This window comes from Patiria miniata, unplaced genomic scaffold (assembly GCF_015706575.1).
Source record: "Patiria miniata isolate m_02_andy unplaced genomic scaffold, ASM1570657v1 HiC_scaffold_20, whole genome shotgun sequence".
NCBI classification, from domain to species: domain Eukaryota; kingdom Metazoa; phylum Echinodermata; class Asteroidea; order Valvatida; family Asterinidae; genus Patiria; species Patiria miniata.
In genome coordinates, this window is record NW_024037059.1 from 28,589,213 (window position 1) to 28,612,245 (window position 23,033).

General features: G+C 39.5%; 2 protein-coding genes across 2 annotated transcripts; one reads left to right on the forward strand and one right to left on the reverse strand.

The window, feature by feature from the left end:
- Positions 1 to 757: 757 nt before the first annotated feature.
- On the reverse strand, positions 758 to 16,516 carry LOC119728890 (sodium-coupled monocarboxylate transporter 1-like). The gene is made up of 17 exons (XM_038201324.1): positions 16,150 to 16,516; positions 14,976 to 15,150; positions 11,843 to 12,043; positions 10,967 to 11,032; positions 10,776 to 10,827; positions 10,565 to 10,638; positions 9,722 to 9,873; positions 8,406 to 8,546; positions 7,114 to 7,243; positions 6,711 to 6,799; positions 5,932 to 6,044; positions 5,275 to 5,342; positions 4,486 to 4,572; positions 3,455 to 3,666; positions 2,947 to 3,047; positions 2,467 to 2,564; positions 758 to 2,276 (listed from the first exon to the last, which is right to left on the reverse strand). The coding sequence occupies exons 2-17, from the start codon at positions 15,123 to 15,125 to the stop codon at positions 2,142 to 2,144; spliced, it is 1,869 nt and encodes a 622-aa protein (XP_038057252.1). The 5' UTR covers positions 15,126 to 15,150; positions 16,150 to 16,516; the 3' UTR covers positions 758 to 2,141.
- Positions 16,517 to 18,028: 1,512 nt separating this feature from the next.
- LOC119728485 (ATP synthase subunit C lysine N-methyltransferase-like) lies at positions 18,029 to 22,874 on the forward strand. Its single transcript, XM_038200743.1, has 4 exons — positions 18,029 to 18,295; positions 19,318 to 19,569; positions 20,354 to 20,542; positions 21,873 to 22,874. The coding sequence occupies exons 1-4, from the start codon at positions 18,284 to 18,286 to the stop codon at positions 22,074 to 22,076; spliced, it is 657 nt and encodes a 218-aa protein (XP_038056671.1). The 5' UTR covers positions 18,029 to 18,283; the 3' UTR covers positions 22,077 to 22,874.
- Positions 22,875 to 23,033: the final 159 nt, after the last annotated feature.

Below are 23,033 nucleotides of genomic sequence, written 5' to 3' on the forward strand. Positions count from 1 at the left end.
TGATATATATTTTAGATTAGGATTTTTATTTAAAGAGCTAACACTGACAGCCAGGCATAGTGTAGCTGTTAGGCCTATACCAAAAGCGTCAAAGTTAGTTAGGCCTAGAGTTTTTTTTACACCCCCCTTTTCAAAAACTCACATTTGTCGAAAATGGTGTGGAATGGACGGCTTTATGGGGAGATGGGAGGCCGTTTTGTATTCAAGAAATATTAATGTAGCTATTATATTGCAAGACCATCTCAAATGCTTTAACGTTGTAAATCAAACGGCTTTTGGAGATAGGTGCCGTTTTAAATCTGAAATATCGACTTTATTGAAATTGAAAATAGCAACAAACATTGGATTTGACTGATAGACCAAATGTTTCTTATCATGGTGTGGAAAGGACGGCTGTGAGGGGAGATGGGAGGCCGTTTATAATCATTTCTTTATCGACGATTATCTTTTGATATTTTATCTTAAAACGTATATTTATTAAAGAAGTTTTTTTGTAGTTTTGAATATATTCATTGTCAGATATTCCCTAAGCATGATATGAACATAACGACTGAAGAGGGAAAGTGGGAAGTTTCCAAAATCGGAAGAGAAGTTTGTGCTCAGTGAAATAAGTTTATCCGTGTTGATTCGAGAAATAAAATATTTAGCTTGGATACCAGTGGGTGTCAACATTTCAAGAAACGTAATTTTTCAACCATCTTCCTGACAATTTTGTGTTAAGATTAAAGTAAAATAATTGTATTGGAAATGCACAATATGTCTTTAAACAAGTACCGTTTGTTTTAATCGCGTCACGCAAAAGGTAACTTTTTCAACTTAACCGAAAGTCAACTTGTGCTTTTGATAAAATGGTCTGGGAAGATTGATGCATCTTTATGAGAAAGTATTGTCCTTCATAAGTCTATATAACTATGCCTTTGATAAGTAGGAGTATATTTACTATGTTATAATCTATACTATTAAAAGAAAATTATTTCCTCTTTTTATTAACAACTGAAATTCTTGATTGTGCAACTGATAAACTAACATCACATTGTTAAGGGCCATCTACCAACTTCAATCAGAGATTTCTTTTACCAAATCAAACGGTTCTGTAGTTTTGGACATTGCGGAACAAACGCACAAAAAATACGATAATATGGATTGTATGGCTAGATTGGACTACAGGAATTCACACTAGGCCCTATACTATTTGTAAAAAAAAATAATCCAGGAACGAAATATAATTTAAACTTGAAATTTCACTTTTTTGGTTAAAAAGTAAAATTGTGTACCATGAAACACAAACTACAGTCAACAATTAAAGAACTTCTGTACTATTTGTACAAAAATACTCCCGGTACAACATATACTTTAAACTTAAAATCGAACTTTTTCGTTGTTAAAAAAAGTTAAAATTTGTACCCTGAAACACGAACTACAGTCAATAATTAAATAACTTCCTAATATGTGTATATGGCGTGCTCTGTTTAGCTTTTGACAGAAGTGAAAGCCCGTGTATTTACAATGTACATACGAAAGACAAATTAAAATGAAACACTTCAGGTTAAAACTTCTTCAGTTTAAAAAGAAAATCACCTATCTACATGTGCTTATGACACAGTGAAGTCATTGTATTATGTTACATACTATTTGCATTGTTACACTCGAAAGACACATTACCATCTAAAAAAGTACATGAAGTAGGAACTAAAGAATCACGGCAGTAATCAGTATTAAACGTTTAGGCTACAAACAATATTCATACTCTTCAAATTTTATAAAATCAATTATTTTTTATAAAGCACCTTCTTATCTCGTATTAAAACTGTGTACGTAAAGCCCCTACAACATAAAGGTAAACCCTGTGGTATAATATGTAAAAAGACTATTAAACAGTTCTAAAGTAGGATTGTTAAATTTACAAAACCTTCGAGCCGTAATCATACTTTTTTTGGGGGGGGGGGTCGCATCCTTAATTATTAGCAGTATGAAACGATCGTTTTCATTTCTGTTTTGCAGAGACAATGTTATTTGTTTTTCAAGTTCAATTTCATTCAGCTTAATTACAGCAGAATGCGATTAAAACTATCAGCAAACAGCTGAGGGCGCTGTTTGAGAATGAACGGATGACGTCATGTACACGTCATTTAGACGTCATTTTACAAGTGGGTTGTTCTTGAGGGCGATTTACACACATCACATCCCTCACATACAGTGTTGACTATTCCTGCTGGATCGCCGGTTTCCACGGTGACGTCTGACATGACGTCACTGGTGACGCCGAAGAGCGATTTCTGTGAAAGAAATTCAAATAAAAAGAAAATACAAATAATCGTTTCTATATAAAATGTACTGTGTAAGGGATACTCACAATTTCATGAGAATAAAATCTTCCAAAATGTAATTAAAATACAACTAATGTAATTTTAAATAGGATTTTAAAATTATTATAATAACATGATTGTCGTTGAGGGCGTTATTTACCTCATCCTCGATCTTTGCTTGCTTAGTGACGCAGCAGCAGAAAGATGTTCTCCAGTCCCATAGCAAGAACGAGTCAACTTTGGGCTTGCCGAAATATGCTACAGAGAGGAACAAAAGGTTCAGCACTAATAACTGTAACAATTTTAGACTGATATGAATATGTACGTTGCTCCAGAAACCTGCAATATTTTGAATCAAAACCAAAGTGGGATTGGGGTGTTTTTTTTAGGTAAATGATATGACAAATGGCCAATGTGACTTAGTCAGCGGCGTAAGTAGGGTTAAACCTTTAGGGGGCACCTGGGGGTGCACCAGATTTTTAAGGGGGGCCCTGAAGGCAACCGATATAAATTGGGGGCCCACCCGGGGGTACGGACCTCTGCTGGGGGAGGGGGGGCTCCCCGTGCCCCCGTCATGCCACTGGACTTAGTGTTTTATTAAATGCCAGTTTATTTATGTGATAACACAGATTTTGCATACCGTCAAATAACAGACTGGCGACAATTCCGACTAGTGTGACAGTCACTATGGTTATCGTTGGGTACCAGAGCCGGGACACCTTGTAGAGTTCCACGATCCCACTGAAATTCCATAATTAAAAAAATACGAATGAAAAGAATATAAGAGTTAAAATAAATCAAATAAAGTATCATTGAAAAAGGAACATATTTATTTACCGTTGATTTATTGTCGTCTCCCAATTTACCTTTTCAATCATTTGTCTTTGCTTAATTCTGGGCTCAGCATAATCGTCACTTCTCCTATCCAACTTCGTTAAATTACGAATTACATGCATGACCTTATGACGGAATAGCTGCCTTTGATCCTAATAATGGAACGTGCCTTTGCTCATCTTTAACGAGGAGTCGATATTATTTAACTGAAACACACCCCTCAATCCCCGTCCTAAAGAAAAATACATCAGACAAACTAGCTGACTTTAAGCATTCTGAGTAGTTTTTGATGATACCGTATTTTGTTTTCATACCCTGAACTTTCCACTGGCACCGCCGCTGTGGTCATATTGACAAAAGTCATGGCCATTGTGGTGACTGCCATGGACGCATTTGTCATGGTGTCGTCGTCGGGACATCCGTCCGTTGACAATGGCAAACTTGGAAGGGGTGGTTGGTAGAAGATAGACCCAATGAAGATCCAGATTCCGAATATTATCCCTACAACGAACCCAACCATGGTTCCCTATAGTTTGGAAGGGAAAACAGATTAAAAGTTAATTAAATTAAAGTCATTTCTTTTGTCTTGCAAATTAAATGGCTTCTCCTTAAACTTATATGTTTTTTTGTGGTATTTGGTTGTCTGTTCCATGTTCAAATCGAACATCGGACCAATCAAAAAGCCCATGATCAACGAACTCTGAATCTCAAATGAAATGAAATTTGTATTTGTTACTCATGTCGTCATCAAATATTTTAACCAAGCACATGTTTTTTTTTTTGGCTTTTCCGCATAGTTGCGGAAAAGCCATTGATTTTGTTCTGATTTGCTTTTCACTTCTTCTTCTTCTGGGTCTTCTATCCCAAATCCCAAAGACTTTGCACACGTCTTTTCCGACTGCCTCTTTGGACATGAAACTTGTTCCTTTTATACCAATGAAACTTAACATAGACATAAACCACATAGTAAAGGTGGTTCTAGACAAGTGACGTCATGATGGTGTCATCACGGGTCATGGGACGTTATCTTATAGGTGCTCATTTCAAGGTCCTATAAGTAGTTTTACTTTCTGTTTGTATGAAACTAAGTATTCTTCAGAAGTGTCAAAGCACTGTAGCTCGAAACCTCAAGGAAAACCTAGAGAGAGAAGAGGATGGTAACTTGTTTCAGATGTCGGGGTGGATGAAAACCCCAATAATGAAAGCAACCCACAAAATGGACTGAAACCCCAATACACCTGTCCATGAACTGAGTGGGATTCGAACCTCGGTTCAGTGTTTCAATGCAAAAATTGAAGTATTTAGGGTAAGAGAGAAAGAAAAGTGTAAGAAAACCATACAGTACCTTTGAGTTCGCCCTTCGAAAGAAGAACCCCAGAATGAACACCGCACAAACTGGACCGTTAGTGATACCAATAAGGCCAATCAAAGCCTGAGAACAAAAAGGAAAAAATAAAATTGTGTCAAAATATTAAGGTGTTTCAATGATCCGTTTGAAAGAAAAGACGATTTCAACTTGCACATTCACTGAAATATTTATGATAGTAGTATTTCCCTAAGCCTAAATTCTTAAGAGCAACCCAGCATTCGTTACTCTCCACTGGTGTCGGTTCTCAGCACCATACCGGTTTTCTTATCTTGGTGCTTTCTATTCAAGTTATTTTCTCCATTGGGTATATTTTATGTATCTTTTTCCCCTTTTTTCCCCTGTGCAATGTCCCTGAAATGTAACACATCCCGTCTCCTTGGTTTTTTTTTAAGAAATGCATTATTGTCTCAATTGGCACTATTTCACTTTTTTTTCCCTGTGTAGTCTCCCTGAAATGTAACACATCCCGTCTTCTTGGGTTTTTTTTAAGAAATGCATTATTGTCTCAATTGGCACTATTTCACTTTTTTTCCCTGTGTAGTCTCCCTGAAATGTAACACATCCCGTCTTCTTGTTTGTTTTTTTAGAAATGCATTATTGTCTCAATTGGCACTATTTCACTTTTTTCCCCTGTGTAATCTCCCTGAAATGTAACACATCACAACTTCTTTGGCTTTTAAAGATACATCTTTTTCAGATGAACAAAAATAATCAGATTTTAAAACCAAATTTCATTTCACTGTGAGAAAAAAATTGTATGCTCACCGGCAGGATATCCCCCAGCTTCGAAACCACCAGAACGGTTCCGATATTGAGAGTACCAAAGAAAAGCGCTAGACAGAAAGAAAAGTTATTTGAATACATTGATAATGAATAAAACTGCTGCAAACTGCCTACTGACTGGATTGACCTGAAATATACAAGCCAATTCATTTGTTTGTATTAAATTCGGGTTTTTTGTAAGTTAAATAAGTATCAATGTATTTACATTGATACTTGGGGTTTTTTTTTAATTTCGGTTTTCATAAAGTAAATCTGTCAGGGAGACAAAACAAAAAATGTAACCGCACTCCAAGAATTTATAATATAATTAATTAAGACTGCCTATTTCTAACACTCTCAATAAAGGTCTGGATAGCTCAGTCGGTAGAGCACTGGAACTTCAAACCGGAGATCGCAAGTTCAAACCCCGCTCCAGTCAATTTCTTTGTTCAAATTTGTTTGAAATAATGTAGGCCTAATGCAACTTCTAGTTTCCCTATTGTGGTTTATATGAAAACTCTCAAACTGGTAAACTCCCAGGAAATAATATCAAGGCTCCCAAACAAGCAAAAAGTATCTTAGATCTCGAGCTTAATTTCTCTTCTTTTTTGAGGCCTTTAATGAAATCAAAAATCAGTCCTTCCATCACAGATAACTTACCAAGCATCTTGGTGATAAACAAGTATCTTCGATCGGGCAAGTCTGTCCAGATTTTAGTGATGACGTGCTCTCCTGTTATTGTTGCTATGGAATTCAAGATGGATGACGTGGTGCTGCAAATGCAACCAGTTAAACAATTCAAAACAAAATTGAAAAATAATATCCAAAGTCGAAACGAATAAGAGTGACAAATTGAACCGTAAGAATTGGACGCTTTGTCATTGCCGATATTCCCCACAAGTCCCCGCAAGTCCGTCCCAAGTCCGTCCCAAGTCCGTCCCAAGTCCGTCCCAAGTCCGTCCCAAGTCCGTCCCAAGTCCGTCCCAAGTCCGTCCCAAGTCCGTCCCAAGTCCGTCCCAAGTCCGTCCCAAGTCCGTCCCAAGTCCGTCCCAAGTCCGTCCCAAGTCCGTCCCAAGTCCGTCCCAAGTCCGTCCCAAGTCCGTCCCAAGTCCGTCCCAAGTCCGTCCCAAGTCCGTCCCAAGTCCGTCCCAAGTCCGTCCCAAGTCCGTCCCAAGTCCGTCCCAAGTCCGTCCCAAGTCCGTCCCAAGTCCGTCCCAAGTCCGTCCCAAGTCCGTCCCAAGTCCGTCCCAAGTCCGTCCCAAGTCCATCCCAAGTCGAAAGTCGAGTCACTATAACTATTCAAATGAACTGTTAAAAAAGCGTTCCTTTGTCATTGTTCATTCTGTCAATTGTGAAAGGACTTGTGAAAGACTGTACTACAATACTAATTGTTTTTACCGAATTCGAAAAGAAAAAGGAAGGACTGAAAGGTCTTATACCTGAGGGCAGCACTGCAAAGGCCGGAGACAAAGAGACCAGGAATGCCCGGAGCATCCTTGAATGCATCTAAGACGTAATACGGAAGAAGCTATGGAGCAAGAAAAAACAAAGTTCATCTTAAACTGGGCCAAGTGCTCATCTTATCCCCCCCCCCAAAAAAAAAAACCTTCCGATTTATACAAAGTAAACATTCAACAAAGGGTACCGCCCCAAACTATGGTGAACAAATTTGAGTAAGTTCATTAGAAATTGATTATGGCATAGGCCTACATTGTATTTTTTTTAACAGTTGTATTATTGTGCCCTTCTTGAAGAATAGAAAGCCAAATTTATAACTGACGATTGTTATCACTCGTCGTCTTTGGATATTAAAAACAAATATTTTAAAGTAAGTATACTAACCCCATCCTTATGGGGTAGTTTTCCATCGGAGTATGGATCACAGTCAACGTAGAGGGCGTACATCGCCATCCCTGCTAAAGCGGCCAGAATTGTGACCGCGACACTTCCGCCCAGAAATACGCCGAACGAACTAAACAAAAATTAAAAATATTCTTTTATTTACATTTTCGTTTTGAAAATCATTTCAAATGCACTAATCAATACATGTCCAAGGAAGTTAGGTATATCAGTTCCCCCCAGCATTTAAACTCTGAGCAGATATAGGTTATGGCCAGAGTAAAGTTGTGAGTAGAATGAGTATCATTGTGTTTCTGCTATTATTAAAGCATTCAAGAAATTTCTTAGAAAATGCTGGTGTGAATGATATGTTCTAAGTCTCGGAAAATACTCGGCTTAAACAGTTTCCGAGCCGATCCCTGGAAAGTACCGCTAAGTTTGAGGGATTGGTACGTGATGATACCACCTGGTTCAGCATGAAACCATGCGTATATCGCTATTTGTAAACATCATACTGCGTAACACATAGCGGAAGTTATCAAATTACAAACAGGGAAATACCTTTCAAAATAAATTTGTTTGTTTCGAATTTTAACAATGCAAACAGCTTTGAACTATCATTTTGCTATGACCAGTGCAAAGCCGCGCTAAACGTTTAGTCTATGTCAGGTACACTCTTGATTGAGGCTTTTTATGGACAATGTAACATTTTGTTTGCAAATTGGATATTGTGATCACGTGATGCAATTTGTCAGCGAACTGTTCTCTTCTGTACTGCATGTGTATCTCTTGAAATGTGACCGGTGTAAAAGAAGTGACACAAACTGTTTAATGTGAGAAACATAACATGCAAATGATGCTTAAATGTTTGGGTGGCCTGTCCTTTGCCCGTTGACATGACGTCACAGAAGCATGGCCAATACGGGTAACGTTTTGGGACAAAAGATCAGGCAAGCGTACGGGGGAAAACAGCCGCCGTACACTCCGCCGGTCCCTAGTGCCCGGTGTCACTCAGTTCCCGCCTAAAATCTAGACTTCAAGGATGTTACCTGTAACTGAACCCATTTAATGCTCACTGCTATGTTCCTCAGGGACAAGCAAAAGTTCCAAACTCACAAATTCCCAAAGTGGTCTTTTATTTCCTGGAAATATTTTTATGGGGTGGTATGATCGTCCGAATAGCAGAATTACATTGAATTACAGCCATTATGATTTATGTTTTAAGACTGGTCTCCCCCCCCCCCCGACTTTCGGGATTTCTGTAGTGGCAGGGTTTGCTAGATCTGTCCACTTACATGTGAGCCGTTTTCTGCGATCTACAGGTGAGATATCGCTGCACCTGATACTGCAGAACGATCATTGATGGTAGCCACGAAAAGAAGATTCCAATCACCACTGTCCAGAACGAGGCGTAGATCCTTGGATCGGGATCGAATCTGGCAGGAAAAAGAAATCGACTATACAGATGACATAGGCCTCAATACATTAAAACAAATGATTTTGTTCGCATAGTTATTCAACACAAATAAAGTATTGTATTACGTTCTTGCAAACATCTAGAAAAAGAAGTTGCGATATGTTAATTTTACATATGACATAATTTCATTTCAAAAACTTGATACACGAATACTCTGAGATTAAAAAAAAATCGATCTTTAATATTCCACAATATCTTGTGATTGGGTAAATCGATGGCCCGTATTTCTTTGTTTGTTTGGGTTTTTTTTTACGAGTGTGACATAAAGAAAAACAGCAGTCTTGTGACGTTGTGGCTTACACAGAGGCCTTTTTTACCCGGTTTGACACTGGTCTTCCGGTTTGTGCTGCTTGTAACCGGGTTAGTCAAGAGCATCCTTGTGTAATTCCGGCACTGCAAACGTCAGTGTTGTTGCACGCAAGGTTCACTATGCAGGTCAATCGGTCAAATTATGGAGTGAGAGTTGGAGAAAAGTGTGTCATGAGCCAAAATGGCCCATTTAGGCCGGCATTTTGTCCTGTTTCCTTGGCATGAAACGACTGAGAAGATTTCTATCCCCCCCCCCCCCGGATGGGATGTCAGGCCATCGCAGGTTACTCCTCAACTTAGCTCCAGGGTAGAGAGAGAGAGGCAAGTAGGGGTGAAGCGGCTTGCCCAAGGACACAACCTAATTTATAACTCCAAAAGCTGGATTTTCTTTTTAAACCGCTGATCCTCTGATCGTGAGTCACGAACTCTATGCCTTACTCCCATGATGTGCTAATACTTCTGTATAGAGAGAGAGGCAAGTAAGGGTGAAGTGGCTTGCCCAAGGACACTACAGGGCCAACAGCTGGATTTGAACCCTCTGATAATGAGTCTAAACACCTACCCACTAGACCATACTCCCCGATGGGACTCCTGTAGAGAGAGCGAGAGAAAGAGAGAAAGAGAGGGGCAAATAGGGGTAAAGTGGCTTGCCTTAGGGCACAACATGGGGCCAACAGATGCATGAATTTGAACCTCTGACTTTCTGATCATGAGTCACAAACCCATAGGTCACACTCCCCGATGAGATACTCGGAAACCAATGAAATCCTGGCAGCCGTTTCGACCTTTGCATAAAAAAAGACTTGATTCCCGATTTAAACTCACTCGAAAAGGTTGAGTCTACCACCCTCGAGATTCAAACTCCAGATCTCGGTGTACCCTAGTTTGACAGCTCCCTGGAGCACTGCTGCTAAGAGGGATGCAAAGATCAGGAACATCTGGAAGCAATCTGCCCATAAAACAGCCTTGATTCCACCCTGGAAGTAAATAACAACAATAACATCAACAAATAAGAAGTGAGCAGTAAACATCGTCTTTCACAGTTTTCAACATTAAAAGTCTTCACAGTTAATTCTGTGTGTTCGTACTTGTGTTTTTCCAGATACACAATCTGCAGACACGGATCTTTCAAAAAGTGCCGGACATAACTTTTTGTCGTGGTCAAAAAGGTCATTTCACTCCAGTGGTCATCTGGTTCATTTGCGGTCATATTGGCCTTAGATAGTGGCCGGAATGCTTCCGTCTCCGCAAGAATTTCTTGACCAGGCTAATCATTTCCTCTTGCCGGACCCTGGTCACAGTTACGTCCCAGTTTCCGTCCTGTATGACCACGCACAAACTCTTGCACAATGACCTTTCTTCCAAATTCACATTCTGCAGAAGATTTATCTCAAGTTGTGTTTTTGTTTCACTTATTATTTTTTATTCCATGTTGCAAAGATTGAAAATCACGACATGCCTTTGGCTTTAAAGACTTAACTTTGTTTTAACTTTAATATCTAGGATGATTTTATGTCTCTGTTTTATATAAAATCACCGTAGTTCAGCCTTCTGGCTGCCGTGTGTAATTTGTAATGAAAAAATAAACCATGAACAATAATAATAATAATAACAACTATTTATATAATTTTCATTTGAGTATTTTTTTAAAAATAATTTCCAACTTACGATGACGGTGTAGAAGGTACAAACAGCAGAGAGAATTACCGCGCTCAAAACCACGCTCAACTTTCCACTAGTTACTGAAACGAAAAAAACATAAAATGATAGGAATTGTTTGATACGTTGGGGAGGTGTGATTTTTAACAGGCACAGACAATGCTTTGGTTTTGATGGTTTTTTTTTCCTTTACAATCTAACATTTTCTCAAGTCGCTTACCTGTAGTCAGCACAACGCATGCAGCGTATGTAGCGACACCCGAGTGTAAGATCTGAAATAGTGGGAAAATAAATATTTTAAAACACACCTCATTAACTTTGTGAATAAACTGTTCATCTTCTGAGCGTGCAACTCTACAGATTTTTGTTCAGGCATTGACTAAAATTTCCAAAATGTTTTAATACACTTACCATGTAGAGATATCCAAACAGTAAACAGCAGTTTCTCACAGCCACATTGAAACGCAAATCCAGATACTGTAAGAGAATTGTGTTGAAAAAAAAGGAAAGAAATTGTGGTAATCCATTATAGAAGAATTTTATGATTGGGCTCCTTTTTTTGATCAGTTTTTAGGGAGTTTCACTCACATGTTTTACTCATTGACTGTTATACATTTACATTAGAACAGTTGATTCGCACTCTTATAATAACATGTATTAGCCATTTAGGGGTGGGGTGTACCCCATTTCCTTTGGGTGTGGTCATAGGGTAGGGGACTGGTGACTTCCTTGTTTTAAGCTTTCTGGAAATCTGCAGCTGAGCAAACCTCCACAATGTTTGAACTATGATTTATACTTTATTTCTCTCATCAGTCTGCCTTTTGAAAATAGAAAACTGATCAGCATTGACAAAAAACAACAAAAAGGTGCTGTGTATAACCTGTTAAGAGACTTGTTTGAGATATAATTTTTCTATTGTTCGTTTATTATTCCTTTATTTTTGTGAGGAGCTATTGAAACCAGGTTATCACAATGTCTTTATTGTATTGTATCATATTGTACTATCAAACTTTATTAAAATAAAGTTTGGAGCATTCAAGTCTAGGTTATTGTCTGTATAAGTAGAACAATACAAGGCTGAAATTACAATACATTCATAACTGTACAAGAGCAAAAACATAAACAAAACGGTTACAAAATTTTATAAAATGTGAAACTAAGCATTCTTCAGTAAAAAAACATGGCGGGGCAAAAAAGCACGTGCTTATATGGACAGTTGTGAAGAAGATAGTTCCTTCCTAGAGCTGAAGATGGTTAAAATGGCTATTTTGGATATATGTTTTATACCTGATAGACACTTGTCAGTCTCATCTCGTAGAATTTGGGCATGAAGACTCTGCCAGAGATAACCCCAGCTAGAACCAGTGGGATGATGGAGCCAAGCAGTAGGATGGCTCCTCGGTAGTAGGTCTCAGCCACACTCCCCTGGATGTAGACGCCCGTGAAGAGACTGGCTAGAAGAGACATGGCAACGGGGAAGAAGCTCATCTGAAGCAAGACATAGAAAGAGGAGGAAGATAATTGACTATAGAGTCATTCTGGGACTCAGTTCTCTTCGAAAACAAAAGTTAAAATAAATTATTTTTGTTGTTCATGGCAGTTGGTCATCATCATCAGGGGAGTCAGGTTGGCGTAGCGGTACTTTCCTCGTCTTTCACCGCTGTGACCCGGGTTCAAATCCCTACCTGATTCCGTGGGTTTCCCTCAGAATATTCTTCTGGGGTTTTCCTCCCACCTCTAAAACTGTAATTTCTGCTCATGGTCTCCTCACTACAGGTTTCTTCGGGCTTGTGAGCTACATGCCTAGGGCGCTTTTGAGGAATCCTTAGTTTCATGACCAGAATGAAATAATACGGATAATAATCTGAAACCGATAGTCATTGTGTGATTCTTCGCCAGCTTGTGTCAAAAAGCTGTGACAATTTCGCATGCTCTCAGTCCCACGTGTAACTTTTAATTGAATAGTTTGCTGCAGTCGAAGTTTTCACAGTATGTGAAGAATAATTTGACTGATCTAGGGATTTTCTACTTTTATTGTCATGATCGAATTCTTGACGTACATTGTTTTAAATCAAGACAAGGCAGCGGTGTGGTTTTTTTTTAATTGAAAGAGTTTTGTTTATAGATAGGTAATTTCTGGGGGAGATTTAGATCCTTTATGGAGCCTCTTTTCATCAATCTTTTCCTGGTCTAGTTTCTGGATTTTACAGATGGGATTTTTTTGGTAATCCTAAAACTTACACCGCAACCTGTGTACTGTCCCAGATATAGAAGGAAACAAATGAACTATTATCTGAAACAAACAAACAAAATGATGTCAATTGAAATAACAGATCCTTGTCAAAGTGAAATCTACCTGCCAACCGCATCGCATCAGTCATTGTTTCAAGGTGTTTAGAAAAAAAGCGAACAATTCCACCGTTTCCGAAGAGGAATTTCCTCCAAAAAGTCAAGTCAACAATGTCAGCTATTGTTTGTACGTATAGGTCCCTATAACCGCGGCACGACAGGTGCCGTTTGCAAGCCAAGCATGCTCATATTATCTCCGTGATGAGGTTGACTCGGGAATAAATTACATGAGAAAAGTGAAAGTTCGGTATACAGAATCATATTGTGCGCATGCGTGATAACATGACTGCAAAGTTATCACGCGGACAAACTGAGTACGCCGCCAGCCTTCCGACTGGTCAGAGGTGGGCAGGTGGGCTGTGAGTGGGCTGATGCCCGTTTCCGGATGAAATCATTCCAAGTTCCTTTTGTACTGGGCCAGGGACAATGCAAAATAAATGGAGCAGAAACTTTTTCCCCAAGAGTTCTCAATCAGCAATTGTGAAGAAAAAATGCATAGACCCCTACAAGTCCATACCTGGACTAGGCAGCCATCTTACACTCTGCCAAGACAGCATAACTGACTGGCGGCCATTTTGAGAGACAATGTTCCGTGGGCGTAATTTTTTTTTCCTAGGAGGGTTAGGGGCAATGTCATGAATAATTCAGTTTTTCCTTTGAATCATTGCAAGACTTAGGCTCTCGTTCTATTTTCCCCTTAATTTAAAATTATCTCAGTGATAAATTTGGAGAAGAAAAATAGCTGATGAAAATGAGCAGCGACGACGTGGATTCGAACCAGGGATCTTTGTATCCTTAGCTCATCTCGCTATCCACTAGGCTACTGTGTGGTAGCTCGACGACAACCGTTCTTTAAAATGCTTTAATGTATTGTAACTAGTTGGGTAACTATCAACAATGCTGTTGATGTCATTGTCCGTTCTCATGGATAAACATGAATTATTCATGACATTGCCCCTAACCCTCCTAGGAATAAAAATTACGCGTTCCGTGGACGTCATGCATGTTATTTTAACCTCCAAATTGTGTTTTTAGGAGCTTTAAATGTTGTGCACATTGTGGTCTAGTGTAAATACACAGTTTGTGACTGTGTGTATATTGAGACGTAAGGGTTGCATGGTGGTCGTGATCAATGAATGGGAGGTTCAAGTTTGCGGTAACACCATGTGAATGATATCTCAGAACCCGTCATTCATTGTGTACATAATACATGTAATGCCCGTAATGGGTGCAAACGAAAAAATGTGCTGCGGTGTGTACAATTTATATGTGATTGGCAACACAACAGAGCAATTATGACGAAATAAGTTGTGTTTGAAATCGTCTTTAAAATATTGGAAACTATGTTCCCATCTCACTCTGCTGTCCACATGGTGTAACGGTAAGACCACGCATGACTCATAATTATTTAAAAGGGTAAGAAGAAACAAGATATCTCTTTCTTAACATTTTGTCTTCAAATTAATGCAGGCTTAGGCCCTAGGAATGAATCCATAATTGTAATTATAAAATATCTCAAATTCTAGACAGCCTTTTATCACTAACGGTTGCAAAAACAAGAAATATACATCCCTGAAAAATAATCATTAAGTAAATTGACTTAAGCAAGTCTAAAATGCAGAGGTTGAGACTTATCGCCCTTTACCTTAAACTCTCCTATGCAAACATACATTCTGTGCCAAGTTGTCCTTGCTAAAAAAAAATCAATCAAGTGACTGTTTCCAACAGTTTAGAGCTCCCTGCCTACATAAGGCAGGATTGACTGGCTGTGACTGTTTATGTAATTTAATGCAACTATGGTTGACTGTAGGTGATTGATAAGCCAGATGTGCCTATCTTGGCTGTTTTTGTCTGTTGACTGAATTTGACTATATTTGTTGGTGACTAGCCTGCGTGGCAGGGGAAATGGATTGAATTTTGTGAATGTTTGTGACTGTTTAGACAGCAGGAGGGTTTCAATTTCATCAACTTGCACTGTTTGAACCACCCATTGAATCAACACATACCCATGCACCTGCCTGATCCAATTTGCATCCTCTACCATACACCCATACCATAAAGGCAAACCCACCTCTCGGTCCGCCAGCATGTATTCTCTACTAGACGAGCCCTCCCGCCGGCTCCTCACCGCGTAGAAGACCCCGATGGCCGCCGACGTGGCCAGCATACACGTGAAGATCAGGTAGTCGGCCCAGTGAAATGTCGGCGGTGACTCGTCCATGATTTCAGACTTTCTATTATTCCCTATGAACAGGTGAAAAGAACACATTAATCAATGTAGGACTAATTTCTTCGAATCATAGAGCTAAAGGACCCAGCTCCATGTTCGAATGTACAAACATTTTAAAGGACCCATGTATTGTAATTGTTTTACAGTCCTTGTAAATGCACCTTTGTATCCCATTTAACCTAAATTTCAATTTTCATGTTGCCAGTTTTAAGGGCATGTTGGTGCCTTTTTGGTTTTTATACTACTGCAAATTTGCATATTCATGAGAAAATTGCGACGTAATTTCAGGCAGAAACCTCCATGTTACAGCTATTTCAACACCAAAGTTTGCCAGAAATTTCAATATTTTGCTGTATTTTTGATATTTTGGAAAAGCATGGAAACTTTTCAAAGTTTAAAGAGGTGCACTTTTTGATGAGATTAAACCAAAAAGGGATGTCAAATAGTTTTCATACATTTAAGAGGAGTAGAGAGTTGCACAAAATGTGTTCCCAACTCAAATTTATGTCGTGGGCCCTTTAAATCATCGAACAACGAGTTTTGGTATGTGGCCATTTGAGACAGACAGGTAGCTTGTTCAGCTTGAAAAGATATTTGCAGTTAACAATAGGTTAGTCTATAATCCGATTTGATAACCTAGTTTCGTTCACGTTTTAGTCACGCGAACTTTTGAGATTATAGAATTGAGTGATATCTTATTGCCATATTTCATAAAATTCTATAGTAAATGTGAATGAGATTATAATATAGGTGTAGTATTAAGGAACGTTAGACCAAGATACTAGATTCACCATGCACAGTAGACATTTTAAACTTCATAAATATGGATAATTCGGCAGTCGGCACAAAACCTGTGAAAAAAAGTTCACCTGTTGTATTAAAAACAGCAGGTGCAACACTGAAATACTATAAAGTTGTTCTCGATACATATTTGTAAGCCAGTCATATTAAGCAAGGATTGAAAGGCAAAATACATTTCCCTACACAATCAAAAACGTCTCTAAAAAAACTCACCTTTTTTTAGAGTAGCACTAACAACAGCGTCTGGGTGAAGTGCAAAGCACCTGTGTTCGCGGCAGAGTCAAAGAAAACTGTGGCGGAAATGTTCAATGCCTAGCCGCTAAATAATCATCCTGCGCAACAAGTGCCGCGGGTGAGTTATACTGTAAAAGTACACCCGGAATTTGAAAGGAAAGTTACACACACGTCGGCCTTGGATAACTGTTGCTTTCTACTCCCCAAAGATCGAGCACACTTTTAAACTTTGATGACGTGCTGCCCGGTGACGTGCGGTACCGGTCGGTGAGATAGGAACGGTGTTGCAGTAAACTATGGTGTTCCAAGTTGGCCGTTTAAATCCCCGTTGCGGTTTTAGAGCCTTGCCCCTCGAGGTTCTTTTACGGCCGATAAGAAACACCATACTGTATAGGGTTACAATAGGTGAACAAAAGTATACCCCATTTATTTATGTTTATATTTCATCATGAATTGGACTTTGGAGGAATTCGTCGAATCTTTAAAATAGCAGTTCCGCCCTGAATGAAAGGTGATACATGTCTTATTGACTGTGACCTTGCCATTTGTTTTTAGGAGGGAGGGGTGCGCGTGATCGATACTTGCATAGACGAAATTTCCAGGAATACTTCACGTCACACTTTGACGAAAAATGTATTCAGAGACTTTTTAGAAGTGAAATATAAGTACCCATTTCCTCATTCTAAAACAATCTACAGGACTGACCTTTGAACAGAATGTCTGTCTTTCGAGCTATGTGGCTGTTACTTGAGATATCGGGTGTAAACAAATGCCAAGTTTATGCGCAGACTTGGGTGGTTTGGCACCGGTTCGAAATGGGGGCTACAGACAGGAAATAGTGAAACTAATATAATTACCCAATGACGTCATTTCGAGACAGACATTACCCCCACTGGATGGTTCACTAGGGTCATGCGTTAAAGGATAAATCAAGTTTAAAATTTCTTAGAATTCCTAATTATAGAAGTCTTGGTAGGCCTAATTATGTTTGTTTGTTTTTTGCTCACCGAAGAAGATAATCTGTTTCTTTTTGCACTTGCATTGTGTGAGGTGTGTTAATGATGGTTGATTTCATCATTCTTAATTATTAAAAACAAATTGGAATAGTTAAATTGATGAATGTTAGCAAATTGGAATATTGAAGGTGGTTTTTGGTACAAAGTACGACGTTTGTGTACCGCGTATGCTAAATTTGTTTCGATTTGAGATTTTAAAGTAAAATAGAAAAGAAATTTTGAGGCTACAATTTTGAGGCAAACTGTGACCAACTCGGCACCATATTTGATTTTTAATAAATAGGCCTAGAAATTGTTTTTAGGGGGTGGGGTGGGCTGGTCATCTTATTGGGGAAGATCATGAAGGAATCTTAATCCAGAATGCAGTGTTACAGAAATACATACATCTATAGGGGGGGGGGGCTACTATAAGTATAAATCTTCCTAAAGTAAATTACCACGGTCCCGCCCCCAAAGAGTGTCACACGGAGAACTAAAGTGCTTATGACAATAATGTATTTCGGTATCATTAAAACATTGTCTGAATAGCTTTCTCAAATGTCATCATGCTTGAATATTTAGAGGTGCTGGAGATGTTTGCCATGTTCGAGTATCAAAACTATTGGAATAACTTATATCGCCGCGCAGACTGGGCAAACTCATAACACGACTATAGCTCTAATTATTTTAAAGTTTATTGATGAATGTTTAAAGTTAGTTCCTTTTTTCTTGTAATTGTCTGTTCTGTCGGCGCATGCTTTGCCCTTTCACCTGTGAATTCAGTTAGTTCATTTAAAAAAAAAAATTGGGACTGATGACAATTTGTTATTCACTCATAAAACATGCGGTGCCAAAAATACAATAGCGCCCCCGGGTGGTTTCGAAATGACCAGGAAATTACAAATGGCGGCGCCCATAACTTGCGGAAAGAATGCTCCGCTACTGTGGGAAAACAGTCTTATATAATTGCCTGAGGCTACGCTTTTCACATTGTTCATGACTTGATCAATGTCGGTTTCGATCGCAACTATTGTGGATTTCCGGAAAGTCGGCATTGTCATTTTCCCTCTCGTCTTTGGTAGATTGATGTCGGCCGACCATTGATTGCCAGCATGCACGATGATGAATAAGGTTTGCATTCATTTCTTGCTATAGGCCTATAGCGTTTAGGACTAGTGTATAGCATTGTACTATTGTATCATAAGCCATAGGCTTAGGCACTGCTATTGTAAAGACCAAAAGCATGATTTACAGGTTTCTCCTTTCTACCTTTCACATTAAGAATGCATTTATAACAAGGCCATTATTTGTCATGGTGTTTGTGGAATTTATTTTCAGGGGAATCATTGTTTTGTCTGTAGTTCACTGTTTGTAATATCCCGGAAAATGAAATAAATCAATAAAATAAATAAATAAATAAATAAATAAAATCATTCAGGGAAACAAACTAGATTCAGTTCAGAAAGAATGAAGTATCCAGACGCCGCTTCGTTAACTTGTGTTCAAAGTCTGTGGAAAGTCAAGAGGAATTTCAGGTATTTTCTAACAAACTTGGAAATGTTTCACAGTTCCAGATTCATGTCTTTTCAACATTTTTGCAATAACTGACCTCTATTGAGATGATATATGATAAAAGAAGTGGCGTCAGGGGACAACATTTTTTCCTGGATTTTTGCTATCGTGCTAACAAAAAAATTGCATAATCTTGAATGCCAATTTCAACAAAACCTACTGATTCGTGCAGCCACTTGCTGAAAACGTTTAGGCTTAGACCCTATAATAACCTTAAGCTATTGCAGATTTGTTTCGGTCAATCACATTGGACTGAGAATCAATAATTTTCATTTATTTCATTTTGTTGAACAATTGTGGATTCATTCATTCATTGAATGTCAAATATTGTGTTCAATTTCACTAAAACGAATGGGATTAAGCCACAGTTGCTTAGCATAAGTTCATTACTTTTTCCATATCTTCATATTAAAGCTGATAAAAAATTGCCACGTTTTAATATCCCATTTGGGGGGAGGCAAGACCTAATATTTTTTTCTCTGAGAAATATATGTAGATCAGACTAACATAGAAATGTACAAAATTATAGAGTAAAGCCTCAGTTTAGTGATGTTTAAATGTCTTCCACTCTCACTTTTCATGTTGATGTAAACATTAAGCCGCCTTCAAAGCGTCGACTGAAAGGTGGCCTAATCATCCTCGGTATATCAGGAGCTGTGATCGGTGGACTTTATGCCGTAGCAACGCCGTTCGTTTTACCAGCGTTCCGCAAGATCCCCCTACCGTACGTGCCAGCCACAGCAAGACAGGTGGACAATGTCTTCAAGATGTTACACTCTGCGGGGAAGACGAGTGGGACCTTGGTTGATCTCGGCAGTGGTGATGGCAGGATTGTGAGTACTTTGTCAAAGTTACACGTACCTGTGAAATTATTTCTGCTGGCATGCTGTCATTTTGAAGAAAACAAAGGAAGGCCATAAATTTCCAAAGATGAGTCAAGTGACACATTTTTGGAAATTTCAGTTAGTAGTTGGTTGGTAATGGGGCAAATGTGTGCACAGCTGGCACAAGCATTGACACGATGAGTGCGCGGTTGCTATTATTCGTCAGTTCAGTGCGTGACATCTTGTAGCTGCAAGCGGCTGAATGAGAATGTGTTCCGGATGCTGATTTCAAAACATGACTCTGCAAGTTTTGAATTGAAATTGAGATCTTAGAATAGTATTTTCTTGGAATATAAAGCATTCACAGAGCACAAATTGCATCAGGTTAGTTGTTAAGCACCTGTCTTTAGTTTTTGAGCACTTTTGTTGCTTCAAACGAAACACATGCAATAATGAGAAATGATCTACGCTACCTTTAACATCAGAAGCTCCTGCAAACCTGAATGATTGACCTTTTTCTGAATTGTAGATTGGGATGATTCGTTGTTTAACAATGAATCATCCCAATCTACAGCTCAGAAAAAAAAGTCAATCATTCTGCAACAAATATATCAGTGGAAACCTGCTTTAAAGGATTCATGTACAATGGGGTCAAGAAATTGAGATTTTCGTTTAAAAATATCAAACTATTCTCATTTTGTCACTACTTAAGAAGTGCTTATGCGAAAAGAGTAATTGTACCAGATTTAATTGCGTTCTATTGATTATAGCTTGTTTCCTATGAATATCTCAGGTTATAGAGGCAGCCAAGTATGGTTTCCAGGCTACCGGTTATGAACTGAACCCATGGTTAGTCTGGTACTCAAGACTGACTGCCAGGCTACAAGGATTACAATACAGGGCGGAATTCTACAGGAGAGATTTGTGGAAGGTGGATCTGTCTCGGTACGACAGCACAGTTGTGTTTGGTGTACCCTCAATGGTAAGATTGTCAGTAGATTATACTGTTAGAGTCATTCCAATAGACCATTTCACAGATACTGCCATCTTTGTGGTCACATGGTAATATGGGTCTCCGAAAGACGGCCATCTCTGTAGGACAACTGCAACTGCGTATTTTACGCAATCAAGCACGCATTGCGCAGAGTTGAAAATGTTCCAAACACGCGTGCTTGTTGCTCGAAATGTGTTTGAAATCTGACGAAGCCGGTGCGTTATGCAAGTTGACGCTCATAAGGCCGATGCGCGTGGCTGGTCTGTGGGAAATGACGTCATTTGAGAGATACCTATAGAACCCTCTCATACGACGCCATCTTTGTAGGAAAATTGCAACTGCGTATTCAACGCCATCAGTTAAGTGTGTATGTGTTTTCAAACCGTGGACGAAAAATTCCAGAGAACAAAAGAGAACAATATCGTCCACGATTCCCAGCATATGTACGCGATTGGGGTCGTGTACAAAACCTATGGGAGTCTTCCTAAAAACAAACAAAAAAGGGACAATAGGACGTCCACGATCGACGGTGAACACACGTTTGTGTGCGCGCAGTGTGCAAAATGCTGTAAACTCATGCATGTTGCTCAAACTTTCTTCAAAATACGGCGTGGTACAGCTGATGCCCGGCACGAAAATGCCGATGCCCGTGACAATCTGTAGGCAGTGCTGTCATTTGAGAGGGACCTATCAGGGGGTATTTCGTATAAAATACGTCCCATCATGATCAGGATACAGTGACATGATGGGAAGTATTCTAAATGTAATGCCGCTGGCAGTGTCCACGAAACAGTCCGTTCCTGAGCATTCGTCTGCCAGGAGCCTTTGTAAATCCTCCCATTGTGATAGAACAGAATGGCACATTCTTTATACTATGAGGGAGTGGGCGTACAACCAGGGTTTTGTTTGCCCATTGCAGTGGCGAGAAAAGGGACTCAGAATCCATGCTGAAAGGTAGACGGGTTTTTTTCACTGAACACCCGGCCTCCGTAAAATTAAAAAGTGGGGTGAACACTTTCTTTTGATGGAGGCGCTCATCTCCACGGCTTGACATTCGCGGGACATAACAAGGGCACTCGTGAAAAAGGCAATCAGTAAAACATAAATGATTTGCAAAATGGACTTTTTGCCCTGTTACCAATTTCCACCGTCCGGATTTGCTTCTATCGCCATCCCGAATTTCCTTCTATCACCACCTCGACTTTGCTTTTAAAATCTCCATCCCGTTGTAATCTGCCACGCCACACCCCCCAGTAGCTAGTTAATAACTTTACTTATTTATATTTCTGACATGAATATTCTTTTTTTTTTCATCTAGATGCCAAAGCTACAAGACAAATTGAGTGAAGAACTCCCTGAGAATGGTGTAGTCGTAGCTTGTCGTTTTCCCTTCCCTGATTGGACGCCCGTAGAATCCATAGATGAAGGAGTGGACACAGTGTGGTGCTATCATAAGAACCAACTTGGACATTTAGTCAGTGCTGGACAGTCAGTAGGAGGTTGTGAAGAGGGAGAGAGTTGATGACATTGCCCATGCCTGCTGCCTGAAACAAGGCTAGGCCGTGCTAGTTAAGTCTACCCAGACCAGACTAGGTCAAGCTGACACAATTCTATTCAATTAATTATAATTTGAGTGGGGAGGGGGGCTAATCATCCTTACTCGCAGCTGAGAAGCTGACTTGCGAAGGACGTGGCTTCAACGTGGTCGAGCTGAAGGCATTTCAAGGCGCCTAAGGCAGCCGCCATACAACCCATGTATAACCACGGAGCACAGGCAGAGATCAAAAGCGTTGATTTTTACAGAGGGAGGAAAAGTGGAGAGCCCGGAGAAAAACCTCATGGCACAGGAGAGAATCAACGAGCAACTCTACTCACATATGGTCCGAGCCAGGAAACGAACCCGGGCCACAATGGTGAGAGGCAACACTTTACATGCCACCCATGATTCAGAGTGGCTTTTCACTGGAAGTTGTTTCATCCATCTGGTCTACAAAATGGGCTGGATTTAGCCCATCCATTGGAAATACGGGGTAATCCTATACAACAGCACTGCCCGTATCTCTTCACCAGCCCACAACCAGTCTAAGTCAAAACTGATAATCTGTGCAGTCAGTCAGTCCGTCAGGTAGTCGGTGACGTACACAGAGGACACTGGGCCGGCTCCCTGGGACCAGCTCAATTCGGGGAACCGCTGATTCTGGCTTATCTCGTGAACGAGGCCGCTGGATTAGTCCAAAGGTCATCACAGTATCAGGATTGTGTTTATAAAATGCAAGAAGGTCAAATAAAAGATTGAACTGTGACATCTGTATGATTGTAACAATTCTTTGTTCTGTATATCCAATCACTTAATTGTGCAGTAAGATGCCATTCAAACAGGTTTTATCCTCTGCATGATTTATTCCTAGTTGGTCAAAAAGTCCAATACAAGACTTGGAAACTCGATGGCAAATTTAAGCTTTTATGGGCTACTTTAGCT

Excerpts from the sequence above, each read along its gene's own strand:
- LOC119728890 (XM_038201324.1), bottom strand. The coding sequence starts at position 15,125 with ATGGACGAGTCACCGCCGACATTTCACTGGGCCGACTACCTGATCTTC. Across the intron at positions 8,547-9,721 it reads GGTAGACTCAACCTTTTCGA|ATTCGATCCCGATCCAAGGA; the intron begins GTGAGTTTAAAT and ends TTTTCCTGCCAG. Across the intron at positions 7,244-8,405 it reads TCGCAGAAAACGGCTCACAT|TTCGTTCGGCGTATTTCTGG; the intron begins GTAAGTGGACAG and ends ATTTTTGTTTAG.
- LOC119728485 (XM_038200743.1), top strand. Across the intron at positions 19,570-20,353 it reads GCAGTGGTGATGGCAGGATT|GTTATAGAGGCAGCCAAGTA; the intron begins GTGAGTACTTTG and ends TGAATATCTCAG. Across the intron at positions 20,543-21,872 it reads TGTTTGGTGTACCCTCAATG|ATGCCAAAGCTACAAGACAA; the intron begins GTAAGATTGTCA and ends TTTTTCATCTAG.